Consider the following 22,633-nt stretch of genomic DNA (forward strand, 5'->3'; position numbering starts at 1 on the left):
TGCTTATACATGGGATACTAAGGTCTGATCCTGCAAGTTTGCTGGGTACTGCTGACTCCTCTTACTCATCTTTGAAGGTTGGAGGCCCAGATAGCTCAGCAAATAGAAGTTCATTGCTGTGCAAAGCAGCAGACAGGTAAAACTGAAATTTCTGGTAATGGATCCCCTCTCCTTATGTAGGAGCATCTCTTGGGGATGACAAAGGCATTGGATTAGGGGATATACTGGGGGGAGGAGGTTGTAACAAAGGATGTAATAGTAGAGGGGTAACAAGGTTGTTTTTTAGTTCTTCAGTTCCCAGCCTGACTGCAGATGTTCCTGTGTGCTGGCATGTAGGTGGATGGTGCACAAGGAGTCCTGTTTGGGCACCCCAGCTCTCTGAAGGCTGCTAGGAATTGGATCTGACGCAGCCCACAGTCCTGGGTACAAACCTAGTGACAAGCGTGGCTGGAGCTGTGCCCCCTCTTCCCTTTGTGCTGACTGAGCCAACCAGCTTGAAAGAGTCTTCTTGGGCTGGTGCAATCACTATATGCTAATGTATCCGCTTGTACACTCACTGTTAATTGCTCCCCTCTTGCCCATTTTTCTGGGAGATCCACTACCGGAATTGTGCTGCACTCAAGGATGAATTTTTCTGGTCCTACTTAGGTGTATTTGGAGTGTTCGTTAAAATCCATCTCGGGAGGAGCTGGGAGCTGAGTGCCGGGCCGGGCACTGAGCACCAGGTGGCGATGCCGGACCAGCTCTGCAGCCCCTGGACCAGTTTGGGAGCATCCTCCCCCTCTTCCTCCCCCGCCTCCGTCGCCCGCCGCGGGCTGTGCCGCAGCCGGGACACCCCGGGAATAGCCCGCGTGAAGCAGCGGGAGGGCCGCGGTGCTGGGATACCCTCGCTGGGGAAGGTCAGTGCTGCACCTCTCCTGGTCCTGGTGGAGAACAGTTTGGGAGCAATAGCGAAGTTGCAGCTCTGGTTTGGATGTGGTGAGGTGATGGCGATGGCCTGGGGAAGGAGGGCAGGGCAGGGTGACTCCAGCGATGCTCGGCAGATGAGGATGCAAAGCTCACTGGGGCTGTTGCACGTGGCAGCTGCAGGGGGGAATGCACAGGCTGAGCCTGGCAGAGGGAAAACCTGGCGGATGTGCCATGGTCCTTCTTGCTGATGCCAAGGAAGGGGAGGATTTGAGTTTGGCCCAGAGCGTTAGCACTTGTCCTAATCTGTGGCAGTGCTTGGGCTCAGCACGTCCAGCAAATCAGTGCCGCCGGTTTCTAGGGCATTCTGTGTTGAGCAACTCTGTCCCTCGCTCCTGAGGGAATGAGGCTTTCTAGACCCACTAGAGGTCCTCCCATCCCGGGGAAAGCAGGAGCTGGAACAGCACTTGGAGGGCAGCACACGGGTGAGCAGACTTGCCTTGTCCCAACAGCTGGCATCTCTTCAGGCTGGTGTTAAGAGAAAGCTGGGTTGGAGAAGTGGTTTCGCTTCACCCAGTCTGGAATGTTTTAGGCTGCTGAGGAACTGTTAAGAGTGGAATGGCTTCAGCTGGAGAGGCTGAGAACACCACTCCTGGGGTGTTCCTGTCCCTTGGCAGATGGAGCACCCACACTGAGGGAGAAGATGCCAACTCAAATTTATGTCCTGTGACAAGAGTGTGATTTAGATAGTCTCTGATCTACTGAATAGTTAAACAAAAAGATGAGGAGAAAAGCTCACATTTGCTGTACTGTAGGTGTGCTCCTGAGCAGATATCTGCAGCAGAGGATTGGGTTTTGAGGGAACTGGCATCACCTCTGGAGAATTCAAATTCCCTTTGGATCCTTGTGTCTCTTGCTACATATTCAGGAAGCATCTGACCTTAGCATCTCGCTTGGCCAGACTACAGGTTGTCAGTGGGCCTTCTCTGTATGTTGCTCAGTTCAGGGCTAGGATGGTACTGCTCTGCCTCATTTTCAGCAACCCTACTTGGCCCCTGCTAGGCTGAGCAGCATGTCCTGCATTTCCTCAAAGCACACTTTCTCCTTGTGCTGGTGGAGGGCACTTTTTTGTGGTTACAGAAGAGACTGTAAACAAGGCAGTGAGAGTAGAGAAGTTGTGACTTCTCTTTGGGGAGGGGGTGAAGAGGCTCAGGAGCGTGGGGCCTAAGGTTTCAGGAATGCTCTCAGCCCTGGCTTTTACTTCTGTGGTTTCCTTTATTCCTTACATGTGTGTGGTGTCCACCAAGGGGATATTAATATCCATCTCCCAACACCCTCCCATCCTCAAGCACTAAAGGAAAGCCTGAGCTCTCTCCACCCAGCTCCCCCTAAGGAAGAGGCTCTCATGCCACCCTGGCTTTTACCTCAGCTTCTCATTGTGCTGGCCATCGTGTTGTGCTGCACTTACCAAGTGGTAAATACTCAGTCACCCATGCTGCTGCAGGATATCTAAATCAACTTTATTCACGATCACAGTTATCCAATTTTTCACAATGAGTTATTCTTGTCTTTAAACAGAACACAAAACATATTAAAGTAAAGCAATGAAATGCAAATGACACAACACAGAGGTACATGGGGAACCTACACCAGTCAAACAAAACAAAAGATTAGGATTGTTGTTATTTTTATTGGTTTTGCTGGTTTTTTTTTTTTTACCTCCCTGGAGAGAGCCTTGTTCTCCTGCCTGCTTACAGCTGGAGGCCAGCCTATGGAGGGGCAGGACTTAAACCCCAATTTTTGAACTCAGATGCTGGGGGAGCTTTCAGCTTCTGCTAACTCCGAGAGTTTGGTCCACAGTAAAACAAACACAGTTAATATATTAAAACACTCTCAATTCAAAAGGTGAAAAGGGAATTCACACCACTGCACTGGTACCCATGGATGGAATTTCTTGAAAAATAAAATTTACCCCTTGGCTTTTCCTACATGGAGGGGGGACCGGTCCCACTGGTGTGGTGAAGGCTCGGGAGGCTGCTTATTGCACGTTTCCCCACATCCACTATTACATCAACACCTTCTTACCCTTTGGGTTCCTCCTTTTTGAAATCTTTGCACTGGAGTTTGTGTAAGTACTGAAAAAAGCTCCCTTTGTGTGCTGGTCACAGTTGGAGCTGGTTGTGTGCCTGAGGACCAGCTGTGCTCCTTGCAGGGCTGTTCTGACTTCCCCAGGTTGTGCCAACTGGCCTCCTCCTGCCCCTCAGTGAGGGCATCTGGGCATGGGAGCCACAAGCTCTGGAGCTTTTGACAGCTAGCCCGGGGGACAGGAATGGGTTTGGGTTGTACATCAGAGCTATGCCAGGAAATAACATAAATCCCTGTCACCCGGATATCAGCGTTCAAGTTAGTGCTGCCTGCAGGGCAGGCTGGGGGCAGCTGCAGATCCCCAGGGTAGGCTGCAGTGATGGTGGCACCTTCAGAGAAAGGCTCTATAATGTGCTCCCCCGTGAGTAGTCTCTTCTTGCATCTCCTTGAGAGACAGAGCTAGGATGTGTTTTCCAGGTGTTTTTAGGAGCAGCCTCTGGCAGTGTGGGTGGCAAAAACCCACCTGCTGCTGAGGGGGAGGGAGGCATGATGTCCCCTGCAGCAAGTGCATGTGTGCATTAAATGCTGTTATCCCTACGCCCCACTGTTCCCCCGATCCTATCAATGGCCAAATGCTGGGGTGTAAGGAAAAGCTCAGCAGGAAGGGTGCAACTTCACAGCCTTCCCTAGTCTGGCCAGGTGGGTGATGTGGTGGGGCAAACGCAACTGCTGTGGCACCCCAGCCCTGACCCCCGCTCAGGACCCAGACACAGTCCCTCCCTCCCCTGCAGCCTTGGAAGGGCGCAGGATGGGTTGGGAAGGGAGGCAGACAGCTCCTACTGCTGCCAAGCCACCCAGCCCAGGCCCAAGGGCCAGCAGCCCCGGGTCAGGCCGATGGCCATGGCAGAGCAGCAGTTGTTTGCATGGGAACCATGGGGGCCACCATTGTCCCTGCTGGGCACAGCTGGGTTCCCGACTCATGCAGGAGAGAAGGGGATTTGTTTAAATAAACCAAAGCAAACCAAAGCCCTCAAGTTACTTTTTTTCATTCCTTACTTTCCTAATGCATAAGGACAGCCGTGTCCTGCCGGCGTGGCTGTGAAGAGCTGAGTTACCACCTGGCTGGTTTTGTCTTAAAGCACAGTGATAAAGTTACCAGTAAAGGTAACCCACAGATGTGTGGGTTTATACATTCTTCCCCAGTGAGGTTGGGGTTTTTCCTCACAAGTGCTGTCTGGATGGTAGGGGGAGAAAGGTGAGGGAGCTATGTCTCCCTCTCCCACAGGCCCATGGGAGAAGAGATGCTGCTGAATCCCTTGTGCTGCGTGGAGACCCCACACACAGGTTGGTGGTAGTGGGGTTCGAGAGCCGCTCGTCATGCAACGGGATGGTGACAGGAGGTGGCTGACGCTGCTGGGAAGGAGCAGAGCTGTTGCCAGTGTTCATTGCCAAACCCACCATGAAAGCCTCTGTCAGAGAATGGCAACGGAGGAGTTGGGGACAGCCCTCAAGGGGCTGCCAGGGGTCTTCTCTTCTGTCTGCAGATATGGGGTGGGTTTTGCTTCACAAATCTTGGGTTCTTTTCTGCATTGGCCCCAGCCTCTCTGCTGTGAGTGTGCTCGCTGCACCTCCCTCGCTGGGTCAATGCTTGCCTTGCTCCGTCCTTTCTAAGGAGCCTCCTCTGGTCAGGCTGGTTGTACACAGAAACACATTGCTTGTTTCTTCTCTTCTACTAAGCTGTCTCTGCATGTGGGGTGCCTCTGGAAGGAGATGTGTAGCACTGAACCTTTTACCACTTGCTGTCTCTGCTAAAGAGTGGAGACTCCCCTCAGCCGTGCATGGTGTAGAAAAGGGATGAGTGCACCAGCTGGCATTTTTTGAGATAAAGTTTAAAATCCACAAGGGAGAGTAGTCCATTGTGACTTCCCTGACACTGGAGTTCAGCCCCAGAGCTTCCTTGGGGGGCAGAAGAGCAGCATCTAAGCTTGTCTCATCTGTTGTCCATGGAAGAGGAGGTCAGGGTGGTGATTGGTGATGGTTTTTGTATGTCCTGGGTGATGAATAAAGACCACGACCTGTGTTGTTTCACAGCCTCCTCCCCACATGCCCAGTCCCCACCACGACATCTGCTGCTGCTCTAAGCGCTGCGGTATGTTTTGATGATATCTTTGATGGCCCGTCTGCAAATGGGGCAGCAGGCATTGGCCATCTTCTTGAGCTTCAGCCCACATGAATAGCAGAGACACATGTGTCCACAGGAGTAAATGACTGTGTCTACCATGTTCTCATAGCAGATGGTGCATTCATCTACCCAGGGCCCTGAGACGGACGGGGAGATGGGTGACTCTGGCAAGCTGCTCGGAGAGTTGGGAGCTGTGCCTGCAATACAAAAAAACATGGTCACTCCTGTTGCTTCCTGACATCCCAAGGTAATTTCTGCCCTGAAGCTAAAGAGGGAGGAACCATGCCCTAGCAGAAATGCATGCTCCTGTGACCTGCTGTCTCACTCGCTGAGTCCTGGTTCACATACCAAGGCTCAAGGCAGCAGAAAGGCAACATCTACTGGAGCCTGCTGCCCACGAAGAGCAAGCCAAGAGACAGCTGTTACCATGGAACAAGGATTTGGTAAGTTATGTATCCCACCATCAATGCCTTGAGATCGTGCAGATGTCTGGAGTTTTTTAAGTGCTTCAGAACAGCCTATCCTTTTTTACTGCATGTGCATTTATCTAAATATCACTGTACTTCATTGGCATGTTAGAAATAGCAATACTGCATTTTACTGAAGGTGTGTGGAGGGAGAAGGGGGAGGTGTAGGCAGACCCTTAGCTCCAGTCTAAGCTGGCGTGAGACGTGTCACTGCCTCACAGCTCTCCAGAAGGAGCTCTGCGTCACAGGGCCACGCACGCAGCAGAAAATCCGCTGCTTCCCTCGGGACCTTGCATGATGAAAAGGGTTAGAGAAATATTGCTGTCTAGGCATCCAAGCGGCTTCCACATAAAACAGACTGAAAATAGCCCTTGCAGAGGCTCTCCCTTCCTCCCCAGGGGAGCTGATGGGATAATAATAATCTGTTGATTATTGTGGTTTGAGAGCCCTTCTGGGAGACAAGTGTGAGATTATGAAGGGAGGCAACGGAAAGGCAGCAGGGGATCCCACCACTCTTACCACTGATAGAGCTGCAGAGGGGGCCAGAGCCACACGTAGACAATACAGGGCCAGAGACGCCACTGCAGAGGACGGTGGGGGAATTGGGTGTTGATGTGGGCGAGCTCGGTGTCGACAATCCCAGCCGCTCTGCTAATATGGTGGAACCTGCGCCGTGAGAGAAGAAATCTACAGTCACTTTTCAAAACTGAGGCTTACAAGACACTGGGGATATGTGGCAGGGGTTGCAGCTCTCAGTGCTTGTCAGGATTGGTCTCATCAGCATGAAACCTAGGGAGGAGAGAAAGGAATCCTCATACACCTTTTATTAATGCCAGTAGCTGGTCCTGAAGAGACATCAAACTCCTGTAACTCCTGAAATTTGCTGGAGCTCCCTTAGCCACCACAACCTTTCGTTTCCGCCCTTAAACATGTCTCAAGTCATTTAGTGCAGTTACATCCCGTGTGGTTACATCCCGTGCGGTTACGTCCCGTGTGTGCCCCCAACACTACAGCCAGCCATGGGCTTGTAGCAGGAGAGGACACAGCCCGCGGAAGGCTGGGCTGGACCCAAGCACAAGAACACATCACTTTGTCAAAGCACTCTTTGCTAACCTAGTGCAAAACTGCACCCCTTCAGGCTTTGATAAATTCAGGCAAAGTCACTCAAGGACTTTCCAGAAACAAACATGAGGGTCTGGCAAGCAGGAAACCTTAGCTATGCTCACTGCTCTGCCTGTTTCTACAGTGGCTTCTGTCAGAGGTAAGGATAAGTCACCAAAATGCATTTGGCTCTAGGATGAACAAGGACACCTCTCCCCTCAATCAGGAATGTTTTTTCAACTTCCTGCATGTCTGGATGTGATGGCTCAGGAGTGCAAAGCCTCTTCAAGTCTCTTCTATATGTCCCCAGCTCCATTACCTCCTGCTCTCACTGCCCACCATCAGCTCCATATCAGTGTGCTCTCTGCCAGAAAAGCCAAATCTGTCCCACAGCCAGTCTGGCTCCCTCCCTCCATCTCAGCCTCTTTCTTCTGCTGTTAGAACAACAAATATCTTAAAGCCTCTTCCAGAAGGGAAAAAACCTGGAATGCTTAAAACTCTACCTTCTGCAAAGGTTTGTAGGGGACTTTCATTGCTGCCAATGCAGCCTGGTCTTCACTAAGCCAACAGTGAGACAGCAGCACACATGCTTGAGCTAAGGGGATGGTTTCCTGGTGGTAAGAACCAGCTTGCCTAAGGTTTTAAAGTTTCTAGTTCCCTGACCAAGAAGACAACCAGGGTAACTCCAAATCAGAACTAAAATGCTTAGACTTCTTCATGTTACCATATAAGGAGCCAGAGACACGGAGGGTTTGGATCTACGGTGTCCTCAATGAGTTGGAAGCTATCCTCCAGAGAAAAAGCAGCAGTGGAGGTCAGGAAAACCCCATGTTCCAGAAATGTCCTTCAGTTCCTATCTGCAGGGAGGCTACTGAGGACCAAACCTGGGAGACAGGGACTCCAAGTGCCAGCTGTGGATTGTGAAAAACAGCACAAGCACAGATTCTTCTGCTGTTTTTAGCAGAACAAGACTGAGCAGTGAAAGTGGAACACAGGAACTGAGGAGGGGTCATGTTTGAGTCAAAATCTGTTTTGAGGACTGTGTATGAGAGAAGCGATTAGCCTCAGCCTTCAGTCCCTCATTTTCACCCCTCTCCAAAAAAAGGAGCACTTCGCTTCCAGGCACAAGCTTAAGTTAAATTAGACTCTATAAAGGGTTTTGGAGCTCTCACATTTGAGACACTGTAGAGAAGTACCTCATTTATCACACGGATGGGAGCTGAGGCTGGAGTTCAGCTCAGTAAATATGCAAAGAGAATGATGCAGCCTCTAATGACAGCCACTAGCAAGAGCCCTTCCCCTCCAGTCTGACAGATGACCGAAGCAGAAAACTTGCCCTGTGGTAACACACACTGAACACAGGCCCAGCAGGGGCACAGGGTTCAGCTCGTTCACTGCACACACAAATATCAACACCGAGCAGCTGAACAAGTTTTTCAAGCCTTCCCTCTCCTCCCTACAGCCTGGAGACATCTCTTCCACTCGGCTAACACACAGCACATTGCATTTCTAACACCAACCTGGTCATTTCATTAAAGGCAAAATAAAGACTGTTAGGAGCATTTCTCTTCCTGGACTAATAGGAGAATTTGGAGGTGCCCCAAGTATCACAGCATACGAGCTGATGAAGCATGCTGGCAGCAGGGCAAATGGCCTTTCCACAGTGCAGAAAGAGCTCAGCAGTGTAGGAACCACGGTTTTCTCTGGTTGTAGCTGGTCTGAGTCGCAAAATGGCCTTACCCAAGGGCCAGTAGACACCTTGCCAATTCTTCCTCCTAATACAAGGCGCAGCTCTTGACTTTTCTCCAGTGTAAGTATAGAGCTTTGTTTAAAACAATCTGAGTTCCCTACCAGACAAGACACATTTCTCCCTTGGTGACAGAATAATCAACATAAGAGAAGTTACTCATGCTTTAATATATTGCTGGATGGTGTGCAGATACCATGACAAGGAGCATGGAATGAGATCATGAGCAGAGTGGAATGAGTGTGGCCAGCCTGGCTTAACTAAAACCAGATACATGTGCTCAAGGCCAAACATGCTCATTGTGTGCACAGAGTTCCCACCAAGAGCCAGCTTTCAAACCATGACTTTAAAAACTAAATAATTCTAAGTAAATCAACTTAAACATTCTCTCTCTCTCTAAAGCCCCCAGATCAATTGTCTCTGCTGCTAACTTGTCTCGTGCTTGATCTCAAATATGCTGAACACACTGGAATTGACCTTAAATAGATTTTGAATCAATTCCATTTGCTGTTTTGTCTTTACAAAGCCCAATTATTAGCAAAGACCAATGCAGATGGATGCTTTCTCTGCACCTCTGTCATCACTATGGGAGAGGTGCAAATAAATGAACCTCTGTGTCCACCCACCAAAGGAAAGAGAGTGTTATGTTTTCAGAAGAGAGCTTTACCATGGCATGTACAGACTACACCATGCTAGGAAAGGCTGCTAGTATGCTAAAGGTTTGCAATTCAAAATGGTCTGCCAAACTGGAAATAGGATCAGAAATAAATGGTATGGTATTCAGTGTGATCAAATGCCAAATGCAGCATTTAAGCAGAGATAATCAGCTACCTAAACACAGGACAGGGAATTAGTCCATTCGATTTGAAATACAGACATCCTATAGAAAAAGGCCTGGAAATTGCTGGAGGTCACCAGATGATCATAAACCAACAATACCATCCTGTTACAAAAAGATTGAGCCAATCCAGGGTCATGTGAGGCTGGTTAAGGATGGGAGTAGGAGCCCGGAGACACTGTGGTATCTTTGTCCCTGGAAATACTCAAAACTCAACTGGACAAAGTCTTGTGCTACCTTGGAAGTTAGCCCTGCTTTGAGCAGGAGGTTGGATTAGGCAATTCCATGGGGTCTCTTCTGACCTAAAATATGGTATGATTCTATTATTTTTATACGGCAAGATTTTTCACAGGCTGCTGAAAGGAGTAAAGAAACAATCTGTTCTTTATGAATGTTCTGGATAAGACAAGAAATCATGGGTTCAGACTCCTAAGGTGCTACGGTTAGACACTGAAGCTCTGTAAAGCAATCAGACTTCCCAGAGAGAGACTATGGCAGCTCCATCATTAGAGCTCTTTCAGGACAGGAAAGTGAAGTAAGGAGTCTCTTGGGACCCATACAGCACTTACAGTTTTTATGAGAGTGGCTACCTGAATCCATAACTATCCTTTTATAAAATGTCCTGTGACATATGTAAAAATACAGCAGCTGTGGCTGTCAGAGATGCTTTTGATTCTCTGTGTCTATTGTGGTGCACTGGGTGGTTTCCCAGAACATTGCAATCTACTCTCCAGGGTATGTCCTGAGGCTGTCCCAACTTTTAAGAGTCTCTCCTAATGGCAGTCTGGAGAGAGCTGTACTGCTGGAGGACCTATGATGGAAAGAAGACCAGATACAGTCAATGCTTCCTAAAAATACAGTTTTCAATTAACTCTCCCTCTTAATTTTTTAATAAAAATATTATATCTGCGTACATTTCTATAACAATGCTGCATAACCAGTTGGTCTGCACTCCAGACTCATCCTTTCTTCCCACTTTGAACCCACCTCACTTAAATTTTGTTTTTCCTGGTTTACAGGATGCAGTCAGTAAATGTCCACTACTGTCCAGCTCACACTTCACATAATTTGATGATCTTCAACTTTTTTATGGGCTTTCTTTACCCATAATCATCGTGACAACTATTCCAGAAGCTTAACTAAACATTGTACCTAAAAGACAAAGTATGGGAGCCTCCTGCCATAGTTTCTAAGGAAGATAAAGTCTTATGCAACACAGTAACTTGCCCATATGCTGAGTTTCATGTGGAGCACATTGACAGCCCCCTCTCTTTTATAACACGTTTGCTGCATAAATAGGACAGATAATAAAGATCAGGTAATTATCAATAGTAATCACAGATTTTCAGTGTTGTTCCATCCATCTGCAGGCTCCAGAGCCTCCAGCACACAGTGGAAAAGGTTAGTACAGCTGCTGAGGTCTGGCTGCAGCCATCGACTGGCATATTTAAGGGAGCTCAAGAGATCTCTGCACTTCTCATACAGTTCAGTCTAGTGAGCACTGGGTACCTGACAGTCCTATGACTGTCACTTAGATGCCTTTTACAACTCTCAATGTGATTTCCTTTTGTTAGGAGACAGATTTTTTAAGCATGTCAGCTAAAATTCTTACCCTGTCTCAAAAACTGTTCAGTACCTTTTCTCACATTTAACAGTCTCGGTGTATCAGGGCCATTGATTTTGTTATCTTAACAGGACCCAGGTTCTGTCAAAAATCTGGTACCAATGTGGGTTCTGAGCTCCTGTGAACATCTCTCTTAGGCAGTCTGTCCCGTAACACATGAGCTGCTCCAGCGTGAGCAGGTTGGGACGTTACTGAGACTGGATACTGGATATCAGAGCATCCATATTCATTTCAGATTTTCTTGCTTCCAGCCAAGGCTGTAGGAGAGCTATTCTGTCCCCCAGGGCCACTCAGGTTTTGCCCAACAGGGACTTCTGAAACCATCATGCTAAAACAAGAACAAAGCACCTGCTGCTGCCTGGTTACGTGGTAGTTAAAGATCAACGATAATGTTAGGGAAGGATGTGAGCACGTCCATCATTTCTGAATGCTGTAAAATACATGTATTTACACATCCATTTGTTGTGTTCCCACAGTGATGGGAACAATACTGCACTGGCCAGAAACCAGAGCTTCCTTCTGTTTGGGCTCAGTGTTTTTTGACCAACCATGCTCTCAGAGCCCAGCCTCTGTGCTGCAGCTCATCTCTGCCTCTCAGGTACATCAGTACCTGGTGACCCACATCAGCTGGTGATCCATGGGCTTTTTTGCATTCAAGTATTTCCCGAAAGACTTAAAAACTGTTCTGAATAGAACACTAATACATTTTGTCCTTCACAGGCCCATGAAAACATAAGGGATTTTGCATTATGCTAAAGAAATGTCCAGAAATAGGTCAAAAAGCAGCCTGGCAGATTTTGCACACAAAACCATAAGGTCTGTGTTTGCAGATGGGCGTCAGACAACCACTGTTTGAGGAAGTAAAAGTTAGATCCAAACCACATGGAGAACAACAGTTCAGACTTTCATGAGGAACAGAAAAGGAGTGTACTTTATGGCTTTACTGGAGCCTTGCTGTCTGCTGTGTCCAGAAGGGCAGCGGGGCACCAGCACATCTATTACCCTCCTGCAGGCACAGGCACACTCCAGCTAAGCAGGGGAAACATGAAAGCTCCAGACACCACAGACATTTTTGATTCAGCAGCTCTCACAGCCCAAACCCAGTGTGCTCCCTGGAAGCAAAGAGCACACTGCAAACTTACAGGCTATCTTTCTCGACCTCACAGGTGAAGTTCAGGGGTCACTCAGTGCTTACATCTTGCAAAATCCCAAGGGCATGGACACCATGCAATGAAGGTCTGGCTGAACTGAAGTGAAAGAGTCATAGAGTTGGAGCTCTACCTTGCAACCTGAGAAATACTAGAGCAACAAAGCACCCAGGCTGATGCTTACATCAAGAAGAGGTGAAAAAGAAGCCTGGATTAAGTAGCTGAAACCACAAAAAGTTAGAGTTGGAGCTTTCATCTTGTTTAAGAAAAGCAAATCAAGGGTATTTGGGAGACCACAGCAAAGACAGTTCTGTGAGCAAAAGGAAAATTGCTGTCTAACCCAGCACCACGAAGCTCTGTGCTTTTCCAGGAGGGACAGGTATAAACAGGGTGATAGATGCATAAAGGAAACAAATACTTTCACTTCTCTTGGCCAGCACTCTCTGGATTTCTATGGGCACTACAAAGGGATCTGAGAAAGAAGCAAAGAAAGAGTTTATTCTGCAATGTGACTCTCACAGTAGCCAGAATAACTAACTCACGCCAGGGTTAGTTCAAAGAATAGGGAGATTTTATCTGTCCTGGGAGACAAGTTGCAAGGCAAAGAGGCTGGTATGGGATACCATATCCTGTATATTTTCTGTAGGAAGGCAGAGGTGTTATAAGATAAGGGAGATCTATACCTCACTTACTATGAAAGTCTCACTGCAGCCAGTAATTGTTTCTTATACTAATGATGATAATAGTTCCACCTCTTGTCAAGGAGAATGTGCAGAGGCCAAGACATTTGGGAGCCCTGTGGCTGCTGCTGGAGGAGGTGTGTTTGCTTTATCCAGCCTTTACCCAGATACCAACTCATACTTCAGAACACAGGCTGATGTCACTGATGTCACTGTGGCAAGTGCAGGTTAGTTATGTGTCGTGTGTGATGAGATCTTTAGTGTCTGCTACAAAGGTGCCACGAGCAGGTATTAACACTGACACTGCTGGCACTGACCACAGGGAAGTCAAGCATTTGACTGCATCCACCTCTCCAGTTTTCCAAGGCCCAGGTTATAACTTGTCCTCTCTTACACAGCAGCTTCTCTTTGTGCTACCTCTCCTTTGAAACAATGAATATAAAGCAAGAGGTGAATGGAGAGCCCTGTGCAGTGCTAGAATCGAGCCCAGCAGTTAAGGATGCTGTATTGCTCTTTGCAGTTTTTTCAATTTACTATCAGTAATGTGTACTTCACTCAGAATGAAAGCAAACCCATATATGATAGGACTGTTTATGCTGAGACATCAATTAATACAAGTGGATTGCCTTCCAAGAGGCACAGAATATTAACTCTCCTTCCTCCCTCTAGTCTTTAACAACATAAAATACCCTGTACCCTGAAGTGCATAGGAATTCCAGGCTGTTAAATGACACACAACATGGGCCTCTTAGATCCCAATCAGCTTAAATTAGGCCATTTTCTGTACAAATCAAAAGATGGAAGATAAAACTCTGGGGCATATCTATTTGAAAGTCTGTTAAAGGACGAGATTCATTATGTGCATTTCTGTGCAACAATGTTTAGGCATTTACCAGGCTTCTCTTATGCTGTTTAACCCAACAATTTCCACATCACTGGAATGAACCGTGGAGAAGCATCAAAATTCCAAATGGGTAATGTACTGGCCACCTCTGAGATGAGAGGGTGTGATTTGCTACTGCAAAGAACTATCTTCTCTCAAACAGGACAGGCTGATAAACTCAGAGCTTGGGAACCAAGATCCTGGATGCTCCTCACCTGTGTGAGATACTTTTCTACAAACTTACCTCCAGTCTGTGCTATGGACAGTGTGTATAACAACTGCACATACCAAATACCATTTCAATATTTTGTGTGCTGACTGCAGTAATTGCACATGCAAAGTAAGTACCTTATTGCACCCAGAGAGGAGAAGCTTTTTGGAAGGGACAGAATCTCTGCCATGGGGTTTGGAGTCCTGAGACAGTCAAGGAGCAACCACAGGGTAAAAAACTTCTTTACATAGGAATGGACAAAAGCCTGGAAAGACAAGATAAGATGGGATCATCTCCCAGGAAGTCCTATAGATTTTTAGGAGGATCAGGCCATACAAGTGCTACAGCAGAGACAACAGGAAAGACGAGAGAGTCTTCCCTGGGGATAAACTGGAGACAGTTGTTGCAGGAACTGTATCAGCAAGACAAGTGAGGGATTCTGGGACACAGAGGAAAAATACTGTTCAGAAAGAAGAGGGCAGTCTCCAATGGCCTGTGAATCATTAGTGGTCTGTGGTGAGCTAGTCACTCACCTCGGATGGAGCAAAAGTCAAGGAAAACCAGAGAGGGCAGCACGATGAACAACACAGAAGGAGACAAAGTAATTCCCCCTGGTAAACCATTGCTCTCTGACACCTAAGCAAGACACTACTGTGCTCATCCAGGAAGTCTCAAAGTCTTTCCAGTCAGCCCCAGGAAAAGGGCTGTTTCAAACAAGGGCAGCAGTACCAGGGCTGCTAAGCTTGACCACCAGTAGGAGTCATAAGGGGCACAGCTCTGAATAAGCCTGCCTGTAACTGGGGCCGACCCAAGCTGGCAGTCCTTCAGACTGGCACTGAGGCCACTTCAGATCAAATTTCACTGTTAATTTAAAGAGGCCTCTGCCAGCAAATTGTGTCCCACAGTACTCTGCTGAACTAATTTCCAATTTGGTCCATTGCCCACTGCTGTTGTCAGAAATCCCGAGGAACTGAGGACACTGAGTTGTTTTTTCTGCAAGTCCCATGTCAGATCTTTCTTCCTCACCCCCTCAGTTTTGAGCAAATTGTCCGATTTCAAGAAAGTCTGAAAGAAGGATGTAAATCTCAGCAACAACTGATATCTAAATATTTTTCAATGGGCAGCTGAGCAGGAGCCCCAACTCATGCCCATGGTAAAAGAGGTGGGAAGGTATCCCACATACTGCGTTTATCCAGCATGGATGTGAATTCAGACTTACCCACACCAAATGCTGGCTCTTGGGTTGTTTTTTTCAGGCCTAGGCCTGGCTCTTGGCCAACATTAGGAGACATCCAGAGAGCTGCTGTATTGTGCAGCTGTTGTGGTGGGGCTGGAGTTACAGAAGTGCATGGAAAGAAAGGACACAGATAAGTTGGCAACTCAGCTTCATTAGTATGACTGTTGATGGAACATGTTATTTCATTGCTCAAAAGAAAGCTTCAATATTATTGGAAAGGATGAAATTCACAAGAGAAACAAAAAACCAAACCAACAAACAAACAAAAAAAGGAGATGAGGGAAGATGTTTTAGTTGCCCACAATTCAACTCTGAAACACAAGAAAATGAAAGAACATCCCCAACCTTCTGGATCCTCAAACACTAAATATATAAACTTGTTGCTGTGATAGCTTCTCCAGACATGAGTCATACATTTTGAAACCTTATAGGGTCAATCAATTTAACTTCATAAATGAATTACACCACCAAAACCTGACCAAAACCAGACCATTGTATCCAGACTGGCTCATTTCAACCTTTCAGAGCTGTCAATAAAACCGTGTGTGAGCTGAAATGCTTACCAGCAAAAGCTGAGAGCAGTAAATCAAATTTAATAGGCTGGTTTTGTTGACTATACAGGAATGATGCCTGAAAAAAACAACCCAAGCCTGAACTAATGAAATTCCTAAAGGATACACAAAGACTGTTTCATTTCTACATGCCGAATGATCTGGGATTCTGTTTGGTTGTTTTTATGTGCATAATCCCCAGAATTTCTAAATTAAGACCAGCACTTAACATATAAAATATTTAGAAGGGCTTCCCTGACAAAAAAAAGATCTATTGCCTCCCTCACTAGCTGGTTCCCATAGTTAATTACCCTCATTTATGTTTAATTTAAATTTGTGTCCCTTCATTTCCCAGCAGCTTGATATTCTTTATGCTATTATCTGCTACATTAAAGTGCCCTTCTTTCATTTATCTTTCCTCCATGTGGTCAAGTTGCCTTTTAAACTTTTCTTTGAAACAAATTGGCATTCTTCTGCCTCCCCTACAGATGGCTGTGGCCTCTCACTGCATTACAGTGGGGCTTGGGTTTTATTTCTTTTACTTTTGCTGGGATGGCATGCAGAATAATAGTGTTTCCAACCTCCTCTTTATTTTCGGCTGTTTTATTTCTCCTACAGCAAATATATTGCCAGTGTATGATGCCAAATTGATAAGAGGAAAACAGAATTCTTTACTATCCAGCTAACCCCGCACTGCCCTCCTCTCCTACAGAGTCCTGTAAGACCACCAGCCTGGGTAGAGATGGTCTCCCCTGATATTAGGAAATAAATGTTGTATCCACAGCTCTGTGGAATAACTGCAGTCAGAAAATGTCAGCCTCTATAGCAAAGTCACAAGCTGCAGAGACCTGAGCTTGCTCCTGCTCTGCATCAGGACCAAATAAATACAGTCCAGGCATGAAATACAGTATCCAGTGATCAATACCTGGAGTCATCTTGTCCTCTGAGTCAAAAATAAACCTTGTCTAGGTGCAAGAGTGGCTGTCCATTCTCCAAACAAAACTGAAAAGCTGCAGAAGAAGCAAATCCAGCAACTTTAATTTCATTTTATAGTCAGCTGTAGTGCTGAGGTTCCCTTAACACTGTATAACATCACTTTGGTTCATCTCATACTGGTGTGCCCTAGAAACAGAATGACATCTGCTGTTTAGGATGGGTTTGGTACAATTATGCCTTTTGCAGTATTTGTGTCTCATTTCCTTCAAGGATATATAACTTCACTTTTTCTATTAAAACTAGAAAAAGATTACTATACATGTCTTCTGCTGTGATATAAAGCTCAAACTACAAAAGACAGATCTCACGAAATTACTCGTTTGCATGCTGAAGATGGAGCTTGTCATTAGAAAGATGAACACTTTATGTTCTTACATTTTCTAATCTTACAATGGCAGATATTATGGCAGGCACCATAATCTGTTCCACTGCAGGGCAAACAGTGCACATCACCTCCCTAATAAAATTGCAATAGTTAGAGATGGGAATTCATTATTTCCTTTGCCTTCTGTCAGGATATTGCTGATCCATGTAATTACTGCACTTGCAGAGATGCAGTTGGGACAGCATCAGTGCTTTTCTCTGGGCAGTTGCACTACACTGATACTGTACTGATACTGGGACTGTCCTGCTCCCAGAATTGTTATAATGGAAATACAGGTATGAAAAGCTCTGTTTGTATTTTAATACCTATTAAAAATTAGAGGCAAGCTCCAATTTCATAGCATTTAACTTGGAGATAGCAGCTTGCTGCCCAAGCTGATGTGGATAAAGCTGTACACTCGGCAGGGTCCTTCCCTTTCCTTGAGAGAGTCGAGGTGAGCAAGTCCGGTTCTTTTCATTTACTTAAGAACAACAGCCCATTTTCAGGTTCTTTTCCAGTGACCAAGGCCAGAAAAGTCTGTCATGTGGTCACAAACACAAGAAGTGAGGGGTTTTCCAACTCTGCACATTTCATTTCATGCATCCAAATGTAGAGTTAAACGTGCACTGGGGATGTACTGGTTTGGGCTGAACTTGTGATCAGGCAGGGAGGACAGAGGCAGGGCATGCACAGCAGGAGGTTTACCCAGCACACAGGAGGTCTGTGTTCATGTCCCTGCTCTGTCAAATTCAGTATGAGGATGTGATTCTGTCCCTCTGGGGAGACACATCCTTGCTGCCCTGTTTCAGAGCTCATTGCAAACAGGCTGTTTGCTCTGTGCCAACCTGCCAGAATTAGTGATCTCATATGATAGGAAGCACTGGTCGATGATTTAGTTTTACCAGCAGCTCAGTGACCTAAGTATGTTTTCCTTCTAATGTACACAGGAGCATTTAATCTCCTGCTTTACTGGGCTCTGTTTGACTTCACCTACCATTATCACAATGACATGTTGGTGGAGAGCAGAGCTAACCATGGATTATGTACAGTGCTCACAACAAATGTAATCAGGCTGAATTAGCAGGGATTGAGTCTTGGGCTCCTGGAAATAAATTGCAGTATTACATTTGTCATTTGTGAGCCTTTAACAGCTACAAAACACTCACAGCACAGGCCTGTGGTCAACTTCAAATAAATTATACAAGGCATTTCATATTGTGATTAAGGTGAACTGGACCCTGCAGACAGATGTGTGTGTGCTCACCACAATTTATCTTTAAAGACTCTCTATAAATCTTAAAAAAAAGGAGGTGTTGGTTAGCTTTTGAGTTTGATGGGGAGGGAGATTGTTGGGGGTTTTTTTCACAGTTAGATATGATGAGGATTTGAAGCAAAATGAAATATAAGTATAAAGTTATATGAGTATAACAGTATAAACAGAAAGGAGCATTTTAAAATCATCTTCATTTAGAGGGGTACCAGGAATTACATCATGTTCTCAGAACCCTTCTTTCACTATCTGACACCAACACCAGCAGAACTACGATATGGTACAAATTCATGATCAAATACATCCTATACTTGGTCTAATATACACACACAAAAAAGTAAATTTGATCCTGAGAAATGTTATTTCAAAGCTTTTCCCTCCACACCTTCGACCCATGACTTGCAGCATTTCAATGAAGTATGTCAGCTAACAGAGCTGAAAAACCAGCAAAAATACCAAGTGCCCAACTCTTCAGAGGCCTGTCAGCCTGTGTGAGCTACGCTGCCTTAAACGGGGCTGGAGGACAAGGAAACCTTTCTCCTGTTGAGATGGTTGGTGCCACACTCTGTGCACCACTGGGTTTCCTCTCTGCTTGCTGGCCTGCCTCTCACACGCAAGTCTCGGGAAAGCAAGGGCACCACCCTTATGGGAGTCCATCATCCCAGATATCTAACACACAGAGACAGATCACTTTTCTCCTGCTGGCTATGCCTTACATTAGCTCAGCCCAAAGCACCTCTCATCCTCCTTCCTTGCTTCTCCTAGGTCAGTGATGACTCATCTGTACTTTAATGGAGGACCCTGAGGCTTAATTCATTATCTGAAAAGAGCTTTGAGACCATCATGTGAAGAGTGTTACAGAAGTGCAAGGAGGTTAAGTCTTGTAACTCATACCCATATGCTATGTTTGTGCCTTTGCATATTCTTTTCTTTTTTAAAAACAAAATTTGTACCTCATCCTAGAGCAGGGAAGGAGCCATTTACTCCCTCTCCCATGATGTATCCCCCCCTTGCTTTCCTATGCACAAGGTTTGGAAAAAGGGGGTCCAACATACCCAGCAATCGAATTTGCATGATGGCGCCGTGTAAAACGAAGAACATCCAGAGGGGCTGGGAACAGTCCGCGCAGACCTGCATGCCAATGCCGGCACCGTTGTGACTCAAGTGCAGCTCACCGTCTGAATTCACCATAAATCCCAGGATATCTCCGCTCTGGAGGGGCACCACCACTCGGCAGATGGCCCAGAACTCCTTTCGGTCGAGCAGGGATTCGGGGTTATAGGGGAGGTCACTGGGGCGCAGGGTGCTGGGGTCGCAGGACGTCACCCCGTAGGACAGCGTCCCTGTGCGCACCGTGTTGGACTTGTTGATTTTGACAAAAATGGTTTCGTTGATCCGAAGGGGTCTGCTGGTGAAAACCAAAGTCCTCTCCTCCCGGGCGTGCTCCAGGCGGGCCACGGTTTGGTCATCGAGGATTTTGACGTGGGGTCCCCGAAGGTGGTGGAAGCGGAGGTCGCTCTCCAGCTGGGACGGAAGGAGGTGGGAGTGCTGGGAGTTGAGGGAGTTCTGCGGGATGGGGCAGGTGGTGGCCGTCACGTGGAAGGTGTCCTCCTGCAGGTTGAGGTCGCACAGGCTGACCGAGAGGCGCGTGTCCTCTGTGTCCCGCCGCAGCGAGGGCCGGCGGATGGCCGTGAAGGAGCGGGGCCGCAGGCAGTCGGGAGGGATGATTTCACTGTCTGTGGGGAGAAAGAAAACAAAAAAAGGGGTCACCTTCGGAGAAAATGAAAATGTCCAGGAGCTTGAAAATATACAGGTTTGCTTGATATGTTTAAAAGGGAAAATCAGAGACCTGCTGCCGCCATTAATAAATTTTCCCCTTTGAAATATGGGAGCAGAGTATCATAAAATGTATTGTTCCTGCACTTTCCCCACCAGTAACAACATTTCCAGCTTCTGAGCAGGCAGACTCAAAATCGATGGCCAGAATTGCCCAAGGGAGGCTCTCCTTGGAGAGGGGAAGCAGAGAATAAATATCTGAAATACACCCTGAACACACCAATCAATACAGGCTCCAAGTTTTCATGCCCTCTTTATTGTCCACAGTAATTCTCACAGACTTATGAAATAAATATCTACACTTTTTTTTTTTTAAGAAATTGCTATGTTCAGTTCTATATTATTTATCACCATATGAAATTTAATTAATATTTCTGTCTATAACTAATCATTAGTGTTCCAGTGCTCACTGCAGAGCAGTACAGCTATGAATTTTACAGTGCAGAATTTGAGAATACGCTGGGTTTTAGAAATATAATACAATCATTTATTATTTCCAAGCCAAATAATTAAAATTCAAATCTGCAGATACATAACTAAGGAAGATGATGCTCAGACATTCAAATCCACCAGTGGAAAAAAACTTATCCTCTTTGTTAGTATCACCTGCTGCTTCAAGAACTAATCAATTTACTCGATTCTTTTTCTGAGGAATATAATCCCCAGTCTTTAATGCTGAAATTACTTTTATTTAATACCTCCTTAGCTGTGCTGTTGTCTTAGAAATTTTAAAGAACATATACTGAGAAAAAAACCTTCATTAAAAAAATTGTAAAGAAAGCTGAGATAATGCAAAATTTTTTCTTATGTCCAACTTTCTGAAATCTGAGAAGCCTGTAGCATGAGGAGACCACTCACTGTGTGAACACTGAGTATGTGGGAAATTCCTGGGACGGTATAAGAAGCTGTGACCCAACTGGACTGAAAGCTGTCGTGGCTTGGAGCCCAGGTCTAAATAGTAGGAGGTGACACCACCCCATACAACACAAAGGAACACAGCAGATCCCAGTGTGGGACGTGCTGCAAACACAGCACAAGGTGGAACAAGAGGAAGAGGCAAAATTGTCCCTAAAGGATGTGCAGGCCCTTGCAGTGGACACCTCTTCCAGCCACATATCCTTGGGATTTTCTTTATGACAAGAGCAGGACATCAGGTTACCTGAGGATTTTCTCGATGGGATGTACTCTCTCCCAGTACACCGGAGTAGCCGCTCTGTACTGGTATGCCAAGGAATAATGCCAGCTACTGAGTAACCAACATCTCCTGCAATATCTGAGGTCTAACTAACAGCCTTTCCTGTCCTCCTCTTCTGGGAGCCCTGACAAGAGCACACCCACACAAGGTTTGGCTTCAGTAGAGCTCTTTGCTTTGCTTAAACTGGATTATTCCAGGCTCCTCTTTAAATAAACTGCTATTACAAGGGAAGCAAAGTCTCAAAATAAAAATGGGCTTTGTTTCTCATATTTGATTTTCTGCATATTAAAATTTCAGCCTCTCTTCCCAGAAGTTAATTGAAGAAAAGGAGGAATAAATAAAATCAGAAATTACCCCAAGTAATGTAGAAGTGGGTCGCATTAATGCTTTGAAATAATATATGGGCTAGCATTTGCATTCCAACTGCTCCTGCTGGATAGCATTGGACTTATTTTACCCTCCTTTAGCCGGAAACCTACATAGGAGAACAAATTAATACTGGCAGCTGACGACGATCCTTTTGTGTAGGTGAATGGATGGAGACCTTTCTGAATAGGAACAGAAGGTTCTCTCTATTTTATTCCCTGTAACTATGCATGTGCAGCCTGGCTGACAACTGTGATGTGTGGGTAGCTTGAAGCCAGGGTTTTGAAACAGCTTGTTTTCCACCAGGATGCTTGCATTTCCCTTTGGCTGCTGGACAGAATATCTTTTTCCGTCTGAAAAGAGGTTAAGAGAGATGGAGTTCTGCAGACAAGACACATGGCAGTGACAGCAAACCAGGGTTACATATCCAACTGTTTTACTTAAATCCCTCAGTAGCTCAGATGCATTGCCACCTAAGGAGTAAGATGTCTCTAGCATATAGAAGCGACTGTGAGTTCATTAATGTTTGCAAATACCCATGGAAGAAAGGATTGCAGTTTACTGGCTTCTGAAGAGTGTTTGTGAAAATTTAGAGATGAGTCTCTAAGAGATGCTGGCCTGCATCACAAAATATCCAGCCAAAGGAAAAAAATCCCATTGAATATAAATCAAAACAGAAGTGGGATTCATCTTTTGGGGTAGTAGGTAGGTTGGAAGAAACATGGAATGCCATTTACCCAGAATAACTGATAATGGCCAAGGGCTATGAAAGAACAGTTCTGGTGAAATGTGGAACAAATGAGGTGACTTTGACCACTTTCTTTCGGAAGAAGATGCCCAGGAATTAGTTGTTTCCTTCCTCTAAAGCTTCAATTCTCACTTTTTAAACACAGACCAAACTAGTCATGCAGAATATAGACGAAGCTCGTCATGCTGGAGTAGCCCA

At 46.0% G+C, this 22,633-nt stretch overlaps 1 protein-coding gene across 4 annotated transcripts in view; it reads right to left on the minus strand.

Annotated features, from left to right (window-relative positions):
• Positions 1 to 2,405: 2,405 nt before the first annotated feature.
• Positions 2,406 to 22,633, minus strand: part of NEURL1 (neuralized E3 ubiquitin protein ligase 1) — a 145,263-nt gene continuing 125,035 nt past the window's right edge. For 3 of the 4 annotated variants that reach the window (XM_010409331.4, XM_010409316.4, XM_010409323.4), the window contains exons 4-6: positions 19,346 to 20,026; positions 6,160 to 6,306; positions 4,873 to 5,370 (exon numbers count right to left, since the gene is read on the minus strand). In XM_010409331.4, coding sequence (XP_010407633.1) covers positions 5,129 to 5,370; positions 6,160 to 6,306; positions 19,346 to 20,026 — 1,070 coding nt within the window. In that variant the 3' untranslated portion in view covers positions 4,873 to 5,128. Of the gene's footprint in view, positions 5,371 to 6,159; positions 6,307 to 19,345; positions 20,027 to 22,633 lie in introns of all 4 variants that reach the window. The other variant, XM_039554107.1, reaches the window with a different exon arrangement.

Source organism: Corvus cornix, chromosome 6 (assembly GCF_000738735.6).
Source record: "Corvus cornix cornix isolate S_Up_H32 chromosome 6, ASM73873v5, whole genome shotgun sequence".
In the NCBI taxonomy this organism is placed as follows: domain Eukaryota; kingdom Metazoa; phylum Chordata; class Aves; order Passeriformes; family Corvidae; genus Corvus; species Corvus cornix.